The sequence below is a fragment of the Hemicordylus capensis genome, chromosome 3 (genome assembly GCF_027244095.1).
Source record: "Hemicordylus capensis ecotype Gifberg chromosome 3, rHemCap1.1.pri, whole genome shotgun sequence".
Lineage (NCBI taxonomy): Eukaryota > Metazoa > Chordata > Lepidosauria > Squamata > Cordylidae > Hemicordylus > Hemicordylus capensis.
The window spans coordinates 9575714-9594849 of record NC_069659.1 but is presented as its reverse complement, the minus strand read 5'-3'; the positions used below and the strand labels follow the sequence as shown (position 1 = coordinate 9594849).

At 48.2% G+C, this 19136-nt stretch overlaps 1 protein-coding gene across 11 annotated transcripts in view; it reads left to right on the top strand.

The window, feature by feature from the left end:
* GDPD4 (glycerophosphodiester phosphodiesterase domain containing 4) overlaps window positions 1–17225 on the top strand; it is a 60091-nt gene extending 42866 nt beyond the window's left edge. For 10 of the 11 annotated variants that reach the window (XM_053313237.1, XM_053313238.1, XM_053313236.1 and 7 more), the window contains 7 exons: window positions 2786–2936; window positions 5189–5413; window positions 7779–7936; window positions 8096–8243; window positions 10416–10498; window positions 13020–13087; window positions 16338–17225. In XM_053313237.1, the coding sequence (XP_053169212.1) occupies window positions 2786–2936; window positions 5189–5413; window positions 7779–7936; window positions 8096–8243; window positions 10416–10498; window positions 13020–13087; window positions 16338–16366 (862 nt within the window). In that variant the 3' untranslated portion in view covers window positions 16367–17225. Of the gene's footprint in view, window positions 1–2785; window positions 2937–5188; window positions 5414–7778; window positions 7937–8095; window positions 8244–10415; window positions 10499–13019; window positions 13088–16337 lie in introns of those variants that run through there. The other variant, XR_008320485.1, reaches the window with a different exon arrangement.
* The last annotated feature ends 1911 nt before the right edge of the window (window positions 17226–19136 follow it).

Below are 19136 nucleotides of genomic sequence, written 5' to 3'. Positions count from 1 at the left end.
AAGATGTTTTCATTATATTTCTCAGCCATGAACTTGTGCTGGGGTTGAGCCGAATATTCAGTCATTTCTATTTAGGGGGTGACAGTCCCAGTTGTGCTTTCAGGGCCACTGAAATATCTCCAACTTCCCTGCTGTGAAGAATGTTCACGTTTACCACACCTATTCACTTCTGTTGTTCACCTGATCTGCTGCTTTGGTGCCTTTTCCTTCACTACGTTTCCATCTCCTTCGTGGAGTGGCCATGGTCCATCAGGGATCACATAGTGAGAGGGATGATGTCATGATGCAATGTGACGAATCAGATTTGGCTTTGTGCTGTCACTGAAGGCATCTGAAGCAGATTAAGAGCCAGGGCGGTGCTTCCTGGGCTGATAAGTGGCTGATCCTAGCCAATCAGAAATGTAAAAGTGAATGAAATCCATTCAGGGCAATGCTTCCCAAATAGGTGAAGACCTTCACCCTTTATGCAGTGATGTCTAAAAAATTGCTGAAAGATGGAATAACTTTTAATGCTGATGAAAAATTCCATTAAAATCCTTTACAATCCAACCCTAGTTGCTTCCTTTGTTGCTTCCTCAGCCCTTTCCTCTCTTCCTGCTTATATGTTTGCTCACTATGATGGCAAGTTTGAAATTCATGGGAGCATCTTCATAAAAATGTTATTTTATTCATAGAAACGAAGGAAGCTGCCTTCTCAGACCATTGGTCCATCTACACAAACTGGCAGTGGCTTCTCCAAGGTTGCAGGCAGGAGTCTCTCTCAGCCCGTTTTTGGAGATGCTGCCAAGGAGGGAACTTGGAGCCTTCTGCATGCAAACATGCAGGTGCTCACACATGTAGCTTCCCATTCAAATGCAAACTAGGGCAGACCCTGCTTAGCAAAGGGGACAAGTCTTGCATGTGACCACAAGACCCTAAGTGGTCTATTTTACAGCAGACACTGTTCAGATGTAGTCACCCATCCACATGCAAACCAAGGCGAACCCTGCTTATCAACAGGGGCAATTCATGCTTGCTACTGACAGTCCGGATCTCCACCCCAAGAGCCAGCCAGTGCTGCCAGATTATTCAATTTAACATATCACAAAAGGGCCACACGTGTAAAGAACAAACCAAAACCAGCAAACAAACCGTGTGCAAACAGCAAATATATATAAATATACAAATTCAAAAATTAAATAATTATATTTTTAAATATGTGTGTCTTGGATTCCTTAAATAATTCTTTAAATAAACACTAGATAATGTCCAAAATTGCCCAGAGCACAGAATGATGAAGATGGTAAAAATTCCAGTCTTGCAAAATCAGTATGAAGGACTATGATGTAACAACAGAACACCAAAACAATTTAACTATTTCCCAAAGTAGTAGCCAAAGAGAAATGCGCTGTAATGATAGTCCGTTCTGCTATCTGAGACTTGTGAAGATAATAATTCTTTCGTTTGTAAGTCCTTGACATAAAGAGATGTGTTGTAATAATAGTCCGTTCTGTTATCTGGAGCTTGTAATAATAATTCTTTCACTGGTAAGTCCTTAAAAAAACCTGTCTGGATATTCAGTGTTTTTCGCCGAGGCTTCCTCACGAAGGACTGATCAGCTCTGTGTTCTTTCTAATTTTGGACCCTGGACCTCAAGGCCTTCGGAGGCCCCCTCGCTCCCTGAAAAATAAAGCATCATCATGCTCTGCCAGGCGACCATACCAACTGGGACAGACTAAAGAGGATTTAGGGGCCCCAGGGACTGTGGAGGACCTGGACTTCGGCCCCGAAGTCCAGGGGTAAGAGTGCCACTGGTTGGGGTGGGGGCTCCAGCCTGATCTTCCATCTGCACCCCCTCCTCTTCCTCTCCCGGTGGCATCATAAAATAATTCAACTCAAGTCAGTGCCTTGGAGAAGCAAAGTTGCCCCATTCCTCTGCATCTTTCTCCTTAGGCAGCAGTGGTACAAAGAATAACCACAGCATCACACTTCACCTAGTTTATATTAGGGATGTGCCAGAATGCGATTCAGGCATCCAAATCATGGGCAAATCCCTTTTAAAAAGAGGCCCTACACAGCCCCTTCACAGCGGAGAAGTGCAGGTCCTGCTTCTCCTCCGATTGCCACCATAATCCCGGTGCTCCCCTCTGCTATGCCCACGCACTGGCGGGGCTTTTCCCAGCTGCCCTTGCCGGACGCTGGCATGCACATGCCTCCATGCATACGTGGTGGCCATTTGCGTGGTCAGCAAACATTTCGGCTCATCTCTGGTTTATATAGGCACAGTCCCCTCCTCTTCTCCCCTGAGAAAATTCCTCAGCCTTTCCCAGTGTCGCCAAAATAAAAGCAGCCAGCTGAGACAATGGCTCTGAAGAGGATTGGGGGAAAGATGGACATTCACACTATTTTTCAGAATTTCTTTTGCTACATTGCAATTTCTAGTGACCTCCCCAAACTAGAGATGATGTGGTACAACTTGACAATTAAGCAATCTTGCAAAGAACCTGCATATCATTCTGACCTGAGTCCAATTCAGACATTTTGCTGTACGAGTGTACAGATGTTTCTACACTCGTGCACATGTTTGTGTGAAAGGCTGTACCTGTGTTCATGTTAAAAGTGAACCTGGATGCAGGCCCTTCAAATGCATCAGATAGATAGGAAGTGTACTTCTGTACCTGCGTTCAGCATAACATGTGAATGAATGGAGCTGTGAACCTGGGTACACTCTACACTTGTTGTACGAGTGTTGAACATAATGTGAATGGGCCTTGAGGCATTCAGAGTTGCCTTTCTCTTTGAGCAGCTACGATGGTGTCCCTTTCCTGATGCATGACAAGACTTTAAAGAGGACAACGAACGTTCAGCTACTAACATCCCACAACATTAATGAAAACGCTGCCATGTTTACCTGGAATGAGCTGGAACAACTAAACTCTGGAGAATGGTTCTTAGAGGTACGTCGTGTGGAACCGGGAGACAAGCCTTTTGGGGTCCCCTATATTTGAGTAGTGGATCACTGGAAGAGAGTCCGGACTGCAGCCTTGCAGATATTCCAGAAAGGCGGCTAGTCCACAAACATTAGTATTAGCCTACCAAACCCACTCGGCTGTCTGTGGACCAACCCCTGAAAGGCAATTACTATTCCTGCTTATGCCTTTGTTTGCTGTTCCACCAAAAACATTCAGCCTCCTAAATATAGGAATATAGGAAGCTGCTTTCTACTGAGTCCGACCCTTGGTCCATCTAGCTCAGTGTTGTCTGCACTGACTGGCAGCGGCTCTCCAGGGCTGCAGGCAGCTTTCTTTCCCAGCCTTGGAGATGGAACCAGGGATTGAACCTGGGACCTTCTGAACACGATGCAGATGTTCTGCTCTGAGCTATAGACCCACCCCCATGTCCCTATGCCACCCTCTTTTATGCCGTTGTTTTCTTAAGGCTGGGCTGAAAGTTCTCCATGGAAAACTCTGGCTTACAATTTTTTAATGGGGGCGGGGGAAGGTTGGGGTGAAACTGCTCCCAGCACACTTTATTTCACTGTTGCTCCCTACATATGATCATTGGCTGGCTGCCATGATGCACAGTGGTTCAGAGATATAACGCTGTGCCCAGCTGCTGCAGGTTTGGATGGCAGCCCCAATGCTGTGGAGAACAGGTTTTTCTACCATTTCCCCTCATTCATAGAGCAACTCCCCATTCCTAACAGCATTAGGGCTGGCTTCCAAGTTTGCAGCATCCCCGGGGCATAGCATTAAGTCTCTATTATGCTGCACATCATGTCATTCATTCTAAAAGGAGGGTTTTTTGCGGGGGGGGAATGCCAGGAGAGATTCTGCTAGGAATTATGGTGTGAAGATGGCAGTTACCAGGAGTTTTCCCAGACTTGACTGCGGGTTTGAAGTTGCCCCTCCCCCCCCCACAATAACGCAAAATGTGGATTTTTTTTTAAAACCCCGGATATAAATCGAGCTACACTCTAATGTGCAATGCAAAATCCAGATTGCATGTGAAGTGTTCCCTGATAGTTCGCAGGGGCTTCGGGGTAAATTTGGCTAATATGTGAACACACATCTCCATTCTGGAGGAGATGCGAATGAAAAGCTGGGTGTGAAAAACTTCTAGCCGGTGGTTGCTTGAGAAAGCACTGTTTGTAATTGTCTTCATTTGGCAGCTATTTTGAGGTTGGCAAAATGGAGGGGAGCTTCATTTCAGCTGGGCATTATGGTTTTACTCTTCTCCTGAACAGTTGGAGTGTTCTTGAACATTCTGTAACACTTAGCAGCTGAGCTAGGAAGGCCTTTAGTCAGTCTGTTGAACTACCACTCTGGCAGCCAGAAGCAAGGAAGGTCTGAAAATGTGCAGCGTGCATTTATTTATTGGGAGGAAGGGGAATAAGTGAAACCATTTCCCCTCTTACATTCTAGTAAGCACCCTAGAAGATTATTCAAAGTGGGTTTTGACTTAGAAAATAGATGATTCCCAGGGCGGTCCTTTCATGAGGCAAGGTGAGGCAGTTGCCTCAAGCAACAGATTATTGGGGCACCAGGGAGGTGGCAAGATCCCCTTTTCATGGGTCAATCTAACCCTGAGCGTTTTCACACAGGGCTGTTACCGTGAATCTCCTCCAGGAGAGGAGATTCACACACCGGCCAGACTTATCCCGAAGTCAATTTGAGATCTTTGGGAGCACCCCCACGGAAATTGGGGTTTATCTTCCGATTTTTAGCTTGTCCCAATGTGTTTCCGGGTTTTTAAAATGCTGGTTTTAAGCGATTTTTTCTGTAAACCCCATGATAAAAGGTCAACACTCTTTAGGAATGGAGATATAGCTCTTTAGAAATGTAAATCGAGCTGGCTTGCCTAGAGTGGAAAATCCAGTTTTCAGGGAGTAAACTCTTTAAGTTCTAGTTACAAAACCTCTGCGGTTGCTCTTTTTTTGAACAATGTTAGCCTGCTTGCTTGAGGTTTTCTCTGGTTAAAACACCACACTTGTGTTGGAAAAAACGGAAGAAATCTGTTAGTGTGTGTTAGAAAATTCCCAGTTTAGGACACGAGGTTTTGAAAGCAATGTTGTGTTCCTCCCCACGGAGCTCACTCTCTTGCAAGAAGCACAAGGCGTGGGGCAAGGCAGATTTGATCTTTGCCTCAGGCACTGCAATACCCTTGGGCAATGCCTGCAGATCCCTTTAGCTGTATATTTTCGAAACAGGATAAGCAGTTCATGGACGCACCTGCACTCTCACCTGAGGACAAGCGTTTGGCTGAGAATCAGTCGGTCTACAAGTTCAGCGATTTCTTGAAGCTTGCCAACCAGGCGAACAAACTCATCCTCTTTGACCTCTATCGCCCACCAGTGGACCATCCTTACCGAGACAACTGGATCAACCGAACCATAGAAGTGCTGCAGACCGAATCGGGGATTAAACCCCACTTGGTAGGAGAAAATTCTTCCCTCCACTCTGAACCCATTCCCCTTCATCCAGTTTGAGTTTGCTTTGAGGTGGTGGGTGTGAACCAGATCTTGACCCCTTGTATATGGGGACTTGCTTTATGCACACTTCAGTGGGGATCCAATTACAGACCAAATGGGTCCAGATCTATGGATTGATTCACACTCGTGTACATCGCAACACTGCTGATGGCCATCAGCTGCTGCCCACAGCACACATAACAGACAGCCCTGGCAGCATGTGGGCAGTTGTGCGACTGCGTAAAACTCTGCCTGCAGTTGTGCGGTGCTACTTCCATTGTGTGTACTGAAAATAGCCCTGTGCAACTAGGGATGTGCAGTTTTAAGTAACACAAACGCCCACTTTTGCAATACCTATTCTGTGTGCAGCAGCACGGCCTGATGGGTAACTGGGGCATTGCATTGTGCATCATGTTGGCCAGTCTCTCCTTGGAAATGTATTGTGTTAGGGATGGTCTTCAAGCTCTGTCTGTTGTGTCTGGCTCATTCCCTCTGGGATCGGAACTGAAATTCTGCCAAAGTGAAATCTGAAAGAGAATTTCAGGGTTCTTCTGAGGAGAAACATTGGAGGATTTTCTGAGACATCTCCTCACATCCCTAGCCAGTGACGGCTGGATGCTGAATAGTTAGAGATGAACATCTATGTGAGAACCAGTGTAGTTTGACTCTTTTGGGGATGTGGCCCATGCTGAGGGTTATTGCAGAGTGTTCAGAAATGGCAGCTAGTGGAGAATGTATCTGCTGGACTTTGGAGACTCATTATCAAAATCACATCATCCTGGTTTTCTGGTTATTGGCTAACATGATGCACAGCATTATATAGAGCCATAACGCTTCGCCACAGGGCTGCTGCAGATGCTTATAAAAAACTATTTTTCATTTAAAACACACAAAATTGTAAAACAATGGATCACATAAAACGAGCAAACAAATGGTAAACAAAATACAAACACAAATCAGCACTATTAATAGTCTGTAGCTCCTGGATTCCAGCACACCTTGGGCACCATAGCCCCTGTGGGGGAACTCCAGAGCAGGAAGATTGGGAACCTCGATCTGGATTACAGAGATATGTCCAGCGAAGAGATTTGGTAGGTGGCCGTGGCAAAGCTGGCATTCTCACCCACCCATCCCCGCAAAACACAAATCAGCACTATTAATATCAAAAAGGGGGACTCAAAATATACATACTATTTTAAACTTAAATATTCCACATTAAAAATATCATCTTCCTCTGTTCTGGCCTAGTAGAAGTGGATTTAGAATTGTCAATAAAATTAAGAAAAGGCATCTGCCTTTCTAAAAAAACCCACCACAACTTTTGTAACTCATATTCAAAGATGCTTCAATGGATGCAGATAGTTTGTCCTGCATTAGAATCTCCCACATTGTTTGAAACCATTCTCTTATTTCTGGTGGCCTCCCCCCCAGTTTGATCCAAGGCTTTTAAGGCAGCCCTGTAACTGTTCAAAAACGGCAGATGATACAGCATTACAGAGCTGCAGCACTGCACAAGTCACTTATTATTATTGGCTGGCATACTGTGCAAGAGCATGTTGGCCTAGTAACTTTGCATTTGTGCAAATGGCGTTACAGAAGAGTAAGCCCACTGGAAATAATGGACTTACTCTTGTGATACATAATTTGCACAAATTATTAATTGGTTTGTTTTTTCACAGTATGTCAGCCATTATTATTATTATTATTATTATTATTATTATTATTATTATTAACAACAACAACAACAACAACAACAACAATAATAATATTTTTGGGTGATGTTCCCCACAATATTCTGACAATGGCAGAGGCCCTGCGGGGACTCATAGGAACACAGGAAGCTGCCATATACTGAGTCAGACCATTGGTCCATCTCACTCAGTATTGTCTACACAGACTGGCAGCGGCTTCTCCAAGGTTGCAGGCAGGAATCTCTCTCAGCCCTATCTTGGAGATGCTGCCAGGGAGGAAACTTGGAACTTTCTGCTCTTCCCAGAGCGGCTCCATCCCCTGAGGGGAATATCTTCCAGTGCTCACACATCAAGTCTCCCATTCATATGCAACCAGGGCAGACCCTGCTTAGCTAAGAGGACAAGTCATGCTTGCTACCACAAGACCAGCTCTCTTCTCGAGAGGAGGACTCAAAGAGGTTGGAAACTAGCAACGTGTCTTCCTTCTTCTGCATCCCAGTGCAGGTGGAGAGGGAGAGGATGTGGTTTTTCACTGCTCTCTTCTCTCTCCTAAAGGACTATCCACTTGCAGGAATGTTCCTCTGAGGCCTGTGCAGGGACACCAAACAAAGTGGCTGTTGTGCTTCTCCCCATCACAGGTCTTGTGGCTGGAGGACAGACAGAGATCCTACGTCCAGTCTGTAGCTCCTGGATTCCAGCACACCTTGGGCACCACGGCCCCTGTGGAGGAACTCCAGAGCAGGAAGATCGGGAAACTCAATCTGGATTACAGAGATATGTCCAGTGAAGAGATCTGGTAGGTGGCCGTGGCAAAGCTGACATTCTCGCCCACCCATCTTCGCAAAACAGACCAGACCAGAAAAATCTAGCCTTGGTTTTTCAGGTGACTTTTTGGTGGCAGATTTCAGCATGACGTTTTCAATTGTCTAAAAGAAACCATGTGCTTGCTTGAAAGGAAATATGCGGAAGCCAACATCACCACCAACTTCTATGTGGTCAGCGAGCCGTGGCTATTTTCCCTGGCGTGGTGCTCCGGAGCGCATTCTGTTACCACCAATGCTGTGCATGCCCTGGGAAGTGTCACTGAGCCTTCCTTCCTCATAGTAAGTCGGGGAAATAGGAGGGCCGTGCAGTCGTGTCGGTCCAACAGGCTTGGTGGACCCGATACGCCCTCTGTCGGGTGTTATCAGAGGGATTTCCATCATGCTAGAAGGGAGTCCTGACCAACAGAACGCCAACTGAGTTTCCTGAGGTTGTGATGGAATTGCGTCGGAGTACCGACATGCCCATCAGTTAGACTTGAACTGCCCTGCCCTACCCTGCCCTCTCCCCGCCCTCCTTTACCTGGGGCTGTGGGGGCCAGGAGACAGGCAGCATGATGACCCCTTCACTCCATACAGAGCACTCGTCCATGGCTGCATCCCTAAAAAACCACCCCAACAAATCCCACAAACCCTTGCATTACTTGGAGACCTAAAGGTGGGACATGCTTACCTTTTAGATATAAGCCATGGAAGGTGAGGTGGCTGGCTGCATGCAGTAAAGGAGATGTTGCCTGCCCCACCCCTTGTTCCAGGTAAAAGTGGGGAGAGGAGGAGGGGAGAGGGAAGGCAAGAGGGCAAGGGTAGAAATGTTGGGTTTCTGACTGGTTCTCACCTGACACCAACAAGATGAGAATTGGGAAGGGCCATGTGGATCAGTTGGATGGATCAGTCTCTCCATTGGGTTGGTCCAATCAGGATCCAAGATTTTGGCCCATTCGCAGGCCTAGAAAATATCTCCCACTGCATGGAGGTGCCATTGGTGCCTGTCATGGCCAGTAGCTACCAGTACAACGGTAGTCCATGGGTTTAGCCCACCCTTTCCAAAAAGACATTCATGCTTAAGAGTGGCAGGCATAAGAACATAAGAATGCAAGAACAGCCCTGCTGGATCAGACCCCAGGCCCATCTAGTCCAGCATCCTGTTTCGCATAGTGGACCACCAGATGCCACTGAGAAGTCCACAGGTGAACTGTGAGGACATGCCCTCTCTCCTGCTGTTGCTCCCCTGCAACTGGCAATCAGAGGCATCCTGCTTCAGAGGGAAGTTTTCTAGAGAGTTGAAAGTGGTTGGAGAAAAGGGGCCTGTGCTGTACACACAGATTCCTTTTGTCCTGCTGTCATTCCTGCTCAAACAAGAGTTGCAAGTTTTTGCAACCATTCAAAAACCTGCCAAATGTGTTTGTTAGAGCTAAAAGTGGAATGAGCGTATGTATACATCACAAGCAGCCATCCTGATACGAAATTGTTTACTGAGTCAGACCACTTGTTCATCTAGCCCAGTATTATCTACTCTGAGTGGCAGCAACCCTCCAGGATTATAGGCATGGTCTATTCCAGGTATACCTGGAGATGGCAGTAATTGACTTGCTTGCAAAGCATGTTTGCTGCTCCTGAACTATATAGCATTCTTGAACTCTTTCATGCTACTTTCAACTCTCTGAGAAAAATATTGTCTGTGTCCATTGTGTTAGTCAAAACCAGCTTCATGTTGCAATGAATTCCACCTGTCAGTTATCTGCATGAAGAAGTTGTGTTGGGGTACGAATGTGGGGCGGGGAGCTGTGCCTTTTCCAACTCATTTTGCATATCATGATGTGTGGCCCTACAGGGTTGGAAACCCCCTTTCAGTAATTGTTTGTAATACGGCAGGGCTGCTCAACTCCGGCCCTCCTGCAGATGTTGGCCTACAACTCCCATAATCCCTGACTATTGGCCACTGTGGCTGGGGATTATGGGAGTTGTAGTCCAAAAACAGCTGGGACGGCTGAAGTTGAGCAGCCCTGTAATATGGCATCAACATACAACTGCAGTTTAATTTTGAGCGTAGTCACTGAGTGCACCACTCAAGTGCACTAGAGTGCATTGTGTGGTTATTGCTGGAGCCATTTCTTTACCTGACCTTGATAACTCCTGCCTGGCATGTGTGCAAGTAGCATGGGAAGGAGGCACAGGCAGGCTGCCCCACACAGACATGGTGTGACTTCAAGGCTTTGGGCAGACAGGCCTATTCAGCAATGTGTTCTGTGGGATCTGGCTGCCTGTAGCAGTTGGGGTATAAAGAGGCCGTGAGGATGCCTGTGAAGGGGCCTCCAGCAGCCTGAGCTTGTGTGAACCAAAGACATAATCCACCTGTACACTTGTCTCTCCTCCTTCTAGTTTTATGCCTCTACTGTTGTTGCTTGCAGTTCCATCTTGGGGAATGACCCCATCTCATCTGTTGTTCTGTTACAGACACCTGCAGAGTACAAGAGCATGTGGATCACAGCAGATGTATTAGGGGTCATCCTTATCGGTCTCATCTTTGGCATTCAGTGGTAAGTTCCACCATGGTTAAAATGTCATTTTGGTGCGACATAATGTCGGGGCGGTCCTTCTATGAGGCATGGTGATGTGGTTGCCTCAAGCAGTAGATTGCCTCACTGCTGGAGTGGCCCGGTGCTTCCCACTGCCTCAACTTCCTCCATCTGTCACCATCTGAGCTACTCTTTGCCAGGCCCTAGAGGCCACCAGTGGCAGAGAGTTCCTCCGAAATTGTCCTCCTTCTCTTCTTCTTTCTTTGTGGAGATGGCACCTGCTGCTCTTCTTCTTTCTTTGTGGAGATGGCACCTGCTGCTGCCTAACTTGGCATGCACTCTCCCTTGCTATTGGTCTAGTTAGGAAAAGGGGACTGGCGTAAAAGAGGAAGTGTCCAAAGAGCAGTAGAGTATGGGAGAGACTCTATAGAGTGTCTCCCCTACTCTACCACCCCTTTCAGCATTTCCTGCAGAAAAGGCGCACCTCAGGTATTTGACTGCTCTTTGGACACTTTCTCCAAATATTTTCTTAATTAGAGCAGGAGCGTGCACATCAAGACAGGCACAGGTAGGCATCACCACCACAAAGGAGAAAGTGGTAGAGGAGCGGGAGACACGTGTGTGGGGTGATGATATTTGGCAGGCCTATGCAACGCACAAAATGTCAGGTCAATTATGACCCGATCTGACCCCACAGGAAAATTGTCGAGAGGAGCAACAATGGCCCCCCCCTAAACTGTCAGAGTCAGGTTGGAATTGACCTGCCATTTTACTGACATTATGTTGGATATCATGCCTTTCCCCTGAAATAGGCTGGTATTATCTTATCAGACATAAAAGTGTCTGGTTATCTCATCAGACACAATTCATGTAGGGATGTGCAAATTAATATGAATTCAAATAAATTCAAATCGAATCTGGGTGATTTGAGTGATTCAAATTTGAATCGAATCACCCCTTAACAGGGCAATTTGATTTGAATTCAAATCAAATTTTCAGAATTTGATTCGAATTTGATTCAAGGGCTGTTTGGCACCTTTCAGGCCCCCTGATTGGTTAAAAAAGGCACCAAAACAGGCTGGAATCAATTTGAAATTGAAATGGATTTTGAAATAAATTCAAATTCAAAATGATTTTTCAAAATTTGATTTGAATTCGATTTAGATTCAAATCAAGAAGAATTCAATTCATGCACATCCCTAGTTATGAGGAATGCTGAGATAATCTCTGAGTGTAGTGCTCTAAATCCTCTTAAGGTGCTATATAAAAGTTTATCATCAGCATCATCTTGATAAGTGGATCCTTGCAGCAAGGTTAAGAAAGGCTGTTCAGTAAGGAGCTGACAGCTCTGATTGCTGCCCCAGCCCTCTTTGACTCCTAACAACAGTGGCTGTTGTTTTCCACTGCGCAAGGTTACGTGCAGCTTGCAATGCAACGTTGGTGCAGTTGCGCAAGAGTGCTCTTGCACAACAGGCAAGCATGGCACAAACACAGTTGTGCAATAGCTGGCCATTGGAAATAAGGGCCGTCAATGCACGGCTGCATTGCTGCAGTTCTTGTAGTGCAAGAATGGTTTTCTGGGCTGCATATAACCTGGCACAGCATGTCAGCCACTGGTGATTCTTCTCCTTGATGCAGGGAGCCCCATGGAAATGGCGTCTGGCATCATTGCTGGTGCTCATCCTACTGCACCGGAGGGGGCACACGGGGGCTGGCTTAGCACCCCCACCTCCCTTGCCCTGTGGGGAAGTTGCAGCAGGATATCATCCTGCCATCATGCCAAGCAGCACATCAGTGGCTGCACTCTGCAAAGGCCTGTATTGTCAGGACCCCACGAGAGAGACGAGAGTAGTGGGAGCAAAGGAGAGGAATAGGCCATCCAGTCCTCGCCCAACCTGTTCCCTCCCTTTTACTCATTCTTCTTTGCTACGGATATCTGCATGCAGCTTGCTTGCTTTATTAGACACAATTTAGAGCAATTGCATTTTTGTCAGTAATAGAGCAACCCCATCAGGTGCATTATTCCTTCTCTTCCCCTATTGCAGATGGGTCCCTGGGCTTGGTTTGAGGGCACCTGATGCAACCTCCTTAGTGAGGCTAAGCAGGTCTACATATGGTCAGTGCCTGGATGGGAGACTGCTCGGGAACCCTGTAGATGCTACCTTAAGCTCCATGATGGGGCGGGGTGGTGGTGGTGGTGGTAAGGCTGTAAATCTCATAATAAATAACTAAAATGCAAGAGGTGGAGGAGAGATGAGATATCATGAAGGCGATCCGTATCATGTTTGAATGAGCCAGTGTGGTGTAGTGGTTAGAGTGTCGAACTAGGACTGTGGAGACCCGAGTTCAAATCTCCATTTGGCCATGAAACTCACTGAGTGACTCTGAACCCGTCACTTATCTCTCTGCCTAACCTACCTCGCAGGATTGTTGTGAAGATAAACATAACTACGTACGCTGCTCTGGGTGCCTTGGAGGAATAGTGGGATACACTCTACATGTAAAAACAAAACAACTGTTCAGAATATTCATTTCTTTCCAGGTGGAGACTGAACGGTGGCACCAGCACCGTATCCCTTGAGAATGGAACATACAACCAGTTTAGAACAGGTGAGTCCTTCCCTTCCTAGGTTTCTGGATATCAGAGATATCCAGGAGCTAAAAGGGTGCCCTAGCACAAGCCTCCATCCTGGAAGGCTTATACCTGTGCTTATACCTCTGCCAGTGATAAATTGCCACCTGGTGAAGATGTGGGTTCCTCTAATCCTGCTCCACATTGCTCACATTCCTCCACCTTTCTTTTACGGCATGAGATGGGGCTGCAGCTCAGTGGAAGAGCATCTGCTCTCGGCATGCGGAAGGTCCCAGGCTCAATCCCTGGCAGCATCTTCAGGCAGGCCTGGGGAAGACTCCTGCTGGAAATCTCAGAGATTGCCAGTCAGTGCAGACATTACTGAGTTAGAGGGTGGTGGAGAAATTCTGGAAATTCTGGGTTCGTTTAATGAGCAGAGCCCCTCACCGTCCATCAGGTTCAAGCTTTTATGGATCACTAGTGGGCTCGGGGGCAGAGCATCTGTGCCTCTAGTTGGGCCCAGCCATACTCCCCACCCCCCATGCCGGCATGCCCGGCTTTCTGGCTGGCTGACCGGCCGCTCCCCCCTGCCACTTCCGCCCCCCCGGGCCAGGCTGTCCTGCCACCGCCGGCCAGGCTAAGCTGGCCCGCCGCTGCTTCCTCCATGCGGCTGGGCCAGGGCCTGCTGCTGCCACCCCTGCCTCCTCCCGGCAGGCGGGCCAGGGCCAGGCTGTTCCGTCCCCGCCTCCTTCTCCTGGCCGGCGCGGCTTCACCCGCCGTCTGCCCACCCGGCTGGCGGGGCTTTGCCCGCCGGCCCTCTGCCTCCTGGCCACCGCCATTATTTCTCTCCGCTTCAATGCTGGAACTCTCGTGCGCTCTAGAGCATCTGTGCGCTAGTGCTTGCTTTCCCCCCTCCCCCACTGCCACAGCCCCCCTCACCTCAGAGATCGCTCCACCCTCCTGCTCCTCCTCTTCCATCCCGTTGCTTCCATCCTCCTCACCCCTCTTGGTCGTGGATGCAGCATTGCTGCTGCCTATTGGCCAAGCTGCAGCCCCAGAGACCTCCCCACCCTCACCCGAGCCCCACTCCTCCTCCCCCCAGGAGCAGCAGCAGTGGTTGACAGGGCCGTTCCTCACTGCTGCCACTGCCATGGCCACCTGCTCATTCCCCTGAGGCCGCTGACAGGCCTGGGCCCATCCCTTGCCTGCCTCCCTCCCTCTGGAAATGGCCTCGGTAGGCCCAAACAGCAGCAATAGTTGACTGGGCCCTTTCTTGCTGCCAGTGCTGCATGGCTGCTCATTCCCCTCAGGCTGCTGACAGAACATCTTTCGACCGGTAACAGTTGCATTCCAACCGACCTTAATCATCACAGGCTCCTCCTCCCTATCTGCATATGGAATCCCCACTGCCCAATCACCATAGTGCCACAGGCTCCACCTCCCTATAGAATCCCCACTGCCCAATCACCATGGTGCTTCTGCTCTCACAGGCTCCTACTCCCTATCTGCATATGGAATCCCCACTGCCCAGTCAGGTGCTTCAGTGGGGGCATGGCTTGCCACATCCCCACACATCCCCCTGGTCCGTCTACAGGAATTAATAATATAGATGGCATGCCGGGCATCTCTCTTCCAAGAGCACACACTCAGGCTTTTGGCAAGAGTCTTTTACACTGTTTACATACAGGCTATATAGGATTGAGTACAGAGCCTATCAGAGGCCAAAGTTTCATGGTATACACCAATCAGACTAGTAAAAGCAGAATAAAGCTTAGCCATTGGTAGAGAAGGTGAACCAATTACAAGGTAGAAACCAGCCATAATGCACCAATCAGCTTTAGCTATGCTTATACCTAGTAAGGCAGGGCAAGCTGTGGTCAACAGGTATTTATCTCTACTCAGGCAGGGCAGAGTATTGTTTCCAAGAAAAGGGGCCCTTGTAACAGCAGGGTGCAGAAACCTGTGACCTTTAGGACTCATGTAGGTTACACAACTAGGTAAAGGGGGATAGTGGAATTTTCCTTCATCAATGGACCAATGTCTGATTCTGTATAAAGCAACTTCCTATGTTAATCTAAATGTTTCAGAGAGGGAACTCTAGCTCAATGGTAGAAGAACACAGGAAGCTGCCATATACTGAGTCAGACCATTGGTCCATCCAGCTCAGTATTGTCTTCACAGACTGGCAGCGGCTTCTCCAAAGTTACCGTCAGGAGTCAAGATTACAATCTCAGCCCTATCTTGGAGATGCCAGGGAGGGGACTTGGAACCTGCTCTTCCCAGAGCGGCTCCATCCCCTAAGGGGAATATCTTACAGTGCTCATACATGTAGTATCCCATGTAAATAAATAATATGTAACCAGGACAGACCCTGCTTAGCAAAGGGGACAAATCATGTTTGCTACCACAAGACCAGCTCTCCTCTTCTTAGGCCAGCTCTCCTCTCCTTAGATAGTGGCATCTACTTAGACAGAGCATCTGCTTAGGTCCTGGGTTCAAGCCCTGGCAGCATCTCAAGGTACAGCTGGGAAAGATTCCTGCCTTAAATCTTGAAAAAGCCACTGCCAGTCATTGTAAGCAATAATGAGCTAGATGGACCAATGATCTGACTTGATATAAGGCAGCTTCCTATGGCTTGCAGGATACTTTGCCTGCCATCATGGGCATGCAGCAGAGTAGAAATAAATATCAGTCAAAACAAATAATCCAGCCACTCAAATAATGAATAGAATTTTTAAAAGTACAATAGAAATGAATAGATATGTCATTCTCTATAGCTCTAGTCTGTTCAGGCATCTGTATGCATGCACAGCATGTACATGTGTTTGTGTGAATGTCTTACATGATTCATTCATTCTAGACGTGAACCAAGGAACAGGCCCCTCAAATGCAGCGTACAGATAGGGAGTGTTCTGCTGAGCAGGCAGTGCAGCTGGGAGGGCTGTTCCCACTAAACGGGGCGGGTATCGACCGATCGAGGCTGCAGCTCATGGAATTGCCATTGAACATGCTTAGAGAGCCTTCCCCTTCAGACAAACAGGACCGTAAGGGTGTTTGTCAGGTGGGAGGGGGTGAGTGACAGCGGGGCCTTCCTTCTTGCATTCCCCGCTGTACGTGTGAGCGCTGCTCATGCTGATAAAGTCTGGAGAAGGCTTGTATGTGCATACGGATCTGTAGACACGTGTACTTCATGTTCAACACGTGCGTTGAAAATAATGTGTGAAAATAATGTGCATATACCTTGGTAGCATTCACCAAGGCAACTCATGAATTCTTATGTCTTTTCAGAACTGAACAAGATGCCATCTGTGGCCTAAATGATTGTTTGGTGCAGAGAACGGTGAGATAATCTTGATGGAAGATTCTTTCCCATCCAAGAGTTTGGTCCTCCATGAAGCTGCAGATTAGGATACATCCTTTGTTGGCAGGATCTAACTGGAGGAGCACAGGCACTGCTTGAATTTTGGCGGCTACTTTTGAGCAGCAGATCAGCTAACCCCCGAACTGCCTTCCCCTTTCTTCCCTGATTGAAAGGCATGGCCCCCCTTTTAAATGTTTTTAGCAAAAGAGAGATCCGACGCAGATGAATTTTGCCCGGATATGTCCGTTCCCTGAGTACCAGGGATGCTGGCCTGGTCTTTGGAACCCATTTGGAAGAAGATGCTCAGTTTCCACCCTTTGAAGAACGTAGCAATTTCATTTATTATACTCTTAACTAGCAAGTTATGTTAGAGAAAGGTGCTGTGTTCTACCAGGAACTCATGTGTGATGCTCAAGCTCTGATAGCCTGTGGAGGATGCCGTGCGGTGTTTGTGTGTGTGGGGAGGCTTGGTGGGGGCTTGGTGGAAAGAGGCCAGCAGATAATCCTTTTCCATGTACAGCAGGGTTTCTAATCTTGTGTCCCCAGATGTTGTTGGGGTTAGGGTTAGGGTGGACTATGTATGTTGGACTATGTTGTTGGACTGTTGTTGGACCCATCACCTCCAGCAACTATGGTGAACTCCAGTATTCATGCAACAACTTCTTGGGACTCAAGGTTGGGAAGCCCTGATGTGTAGAATGTCTCTTGCAAACTCAGTCACTGATTTTTTTTAAAAAAAATGTATATAAAGAAGAGCTTTAAGACATGTTGTTTAAAAAATGTATTTGGAAATAAAACCCATCCGTGAAAGAAAATGTTTGCTAGCTTTGCGGTGAAGTGACACAGAGTGCTCCGGGGCTCTGAGTATGGGTTGTGAGGGTTAATTATAGTGAGGGCGAAGCATTAAGCCGCTGTTGAGTGGGAGCTAGGAGTGAGGACGTAAGAGCAACCTTGCTGGGTGATGTCCAAGGCCCATCTAGTCCAGCAGCCTGTTTCCCACTGTGACCCACCAGATGCCTCTGAAATGAAGAGGCAAGAGATGAAGGCATGCCCTCTCCTCCTGCGGTTGCTCCCGCAACTGGTACTTAGAGGCATCTTGCCTCCAAGGCTGGAGGTGGCCTATAGCCATCCGGACTACTAGCCATTGATAGACCCGTCCTCCATGAATTTGTCTAAGCCCCTTTTAAAGCCATCCATGCTGGTGGCCAACACCACATCCCGTGGCAGAGAATTCCATAGATTAATTATGCATGGTGTGAAAAGTACTCCCTTTTGTTGGTCCTAAATTTCCTGGCCTTCAGTTTCATGGGATGACTCCTGGTTCTAGTGTCGTAAAAGAGGGAGAAGATATTTCTCTCTCTCTCCACTCTCTCCACACCATGCACAACCCCTTATTGCTCTTCCTGTTGTGGACAGCCAAATTGTTTTTCATGTATGTGTGGAATGAGTGTTGTTCGGGGCAGCAAAATCAAGGCAGTGTGTGCACACACGCATTTGGAGTGGGGCCTTCCTGATTCAGCCTGAGCGGGATCTAAAATTAATTGAGCAGAGACATCAAAAAGCTTGTGGGCATGCTCACATGTACGGGGAAAACACATGTTGGGATCCCTTAGGGGGGACACTGGTGAGCAGGCAGAATCCCTCCAGTACCTGGGAATGCTTTACTGCAGCGCTATGCAAGCAAAGCCTTCCACCTGTTAGCCTACAACTCCCAGAAATATCCAGCCACAGTGGCCAGTAGGCAGGGATGATGGGAGTTGTAGGCCACTATCTGCGGGAGGAATAAAGTTGACCCTGCTTTATTGTTTTGAGAGATGGTCCACCCAGGGGAGCCTCCACCATAGTCCTAACAGCTCCTGACAACCAGGACTTACTTTCCCTGGAATCAATGTCAGAAGCTTGACAAGGCTATGGAGGAGCTCCACCACTGAGGTGGTTGCCCAGAGTGGTGGGTTGGCTGCCTCTGCAGACCAGCTGCTCCTTTTGGCTGCCCATTTCCACCACAACTTACCTCTCACGCTTTCACCTTCAGCCTCCTCCTGCTGCCTCTGCCGGCTTTCACAGGCAGCAGCCCCTAAGCCTACAGTCCCGGCATGGACGGATTTCTGTGGTGGGGCTCCCCCCAGCAAGCACCTCAATGGTGGGGCTCCCCCCAGCACAGCTACATCCCATAGCAATGCCAAGCTAAGCTTTGCCAGCCGAGGCATAATGACATCATCATGCCCTTGTGCCAGGCTGTGACATCATTAGGCCGCATGGAAGCTGACAAAGGGAAGGGAATGATGGAAGCAGGGTTGCTGCTCCTCGGATGGAATCCTCCTCAGGAGCCACAGAGGCTCTCCACTAGAACCGGCTGGTCTGGTTCCAGGGGCATAGCTATAATTGAGTGAAAGGGTTCAAAGAACATGGTCCCCCAGCTCTTGAGGGCCCTCCAGATCCACCCCTCCCTATTTTCCTCATTATCTCCCACACTCTGGGGGGCTGCCAGAAAGAGCGATGAACACGAGCCCCCTCTCCCCTACCTACGCCCCGTCTGGTTCGGTTTGTGTCCGAACCGGGCTAGTTCGAGACCGGGCTAGACCGGGCTAGTTCGAGGTAGCGGGGGTGGGGTGGGGGGGTCTGCGGAGGTTCCCCCTCCCCCCGTCGGCCTTCCCGCCTTAAAAAAAGTCCTGTTAGGTCTTTTGGGGCTTCCCCCCCCATGTGGTAGCCAGGCGGTCTCCAAAATG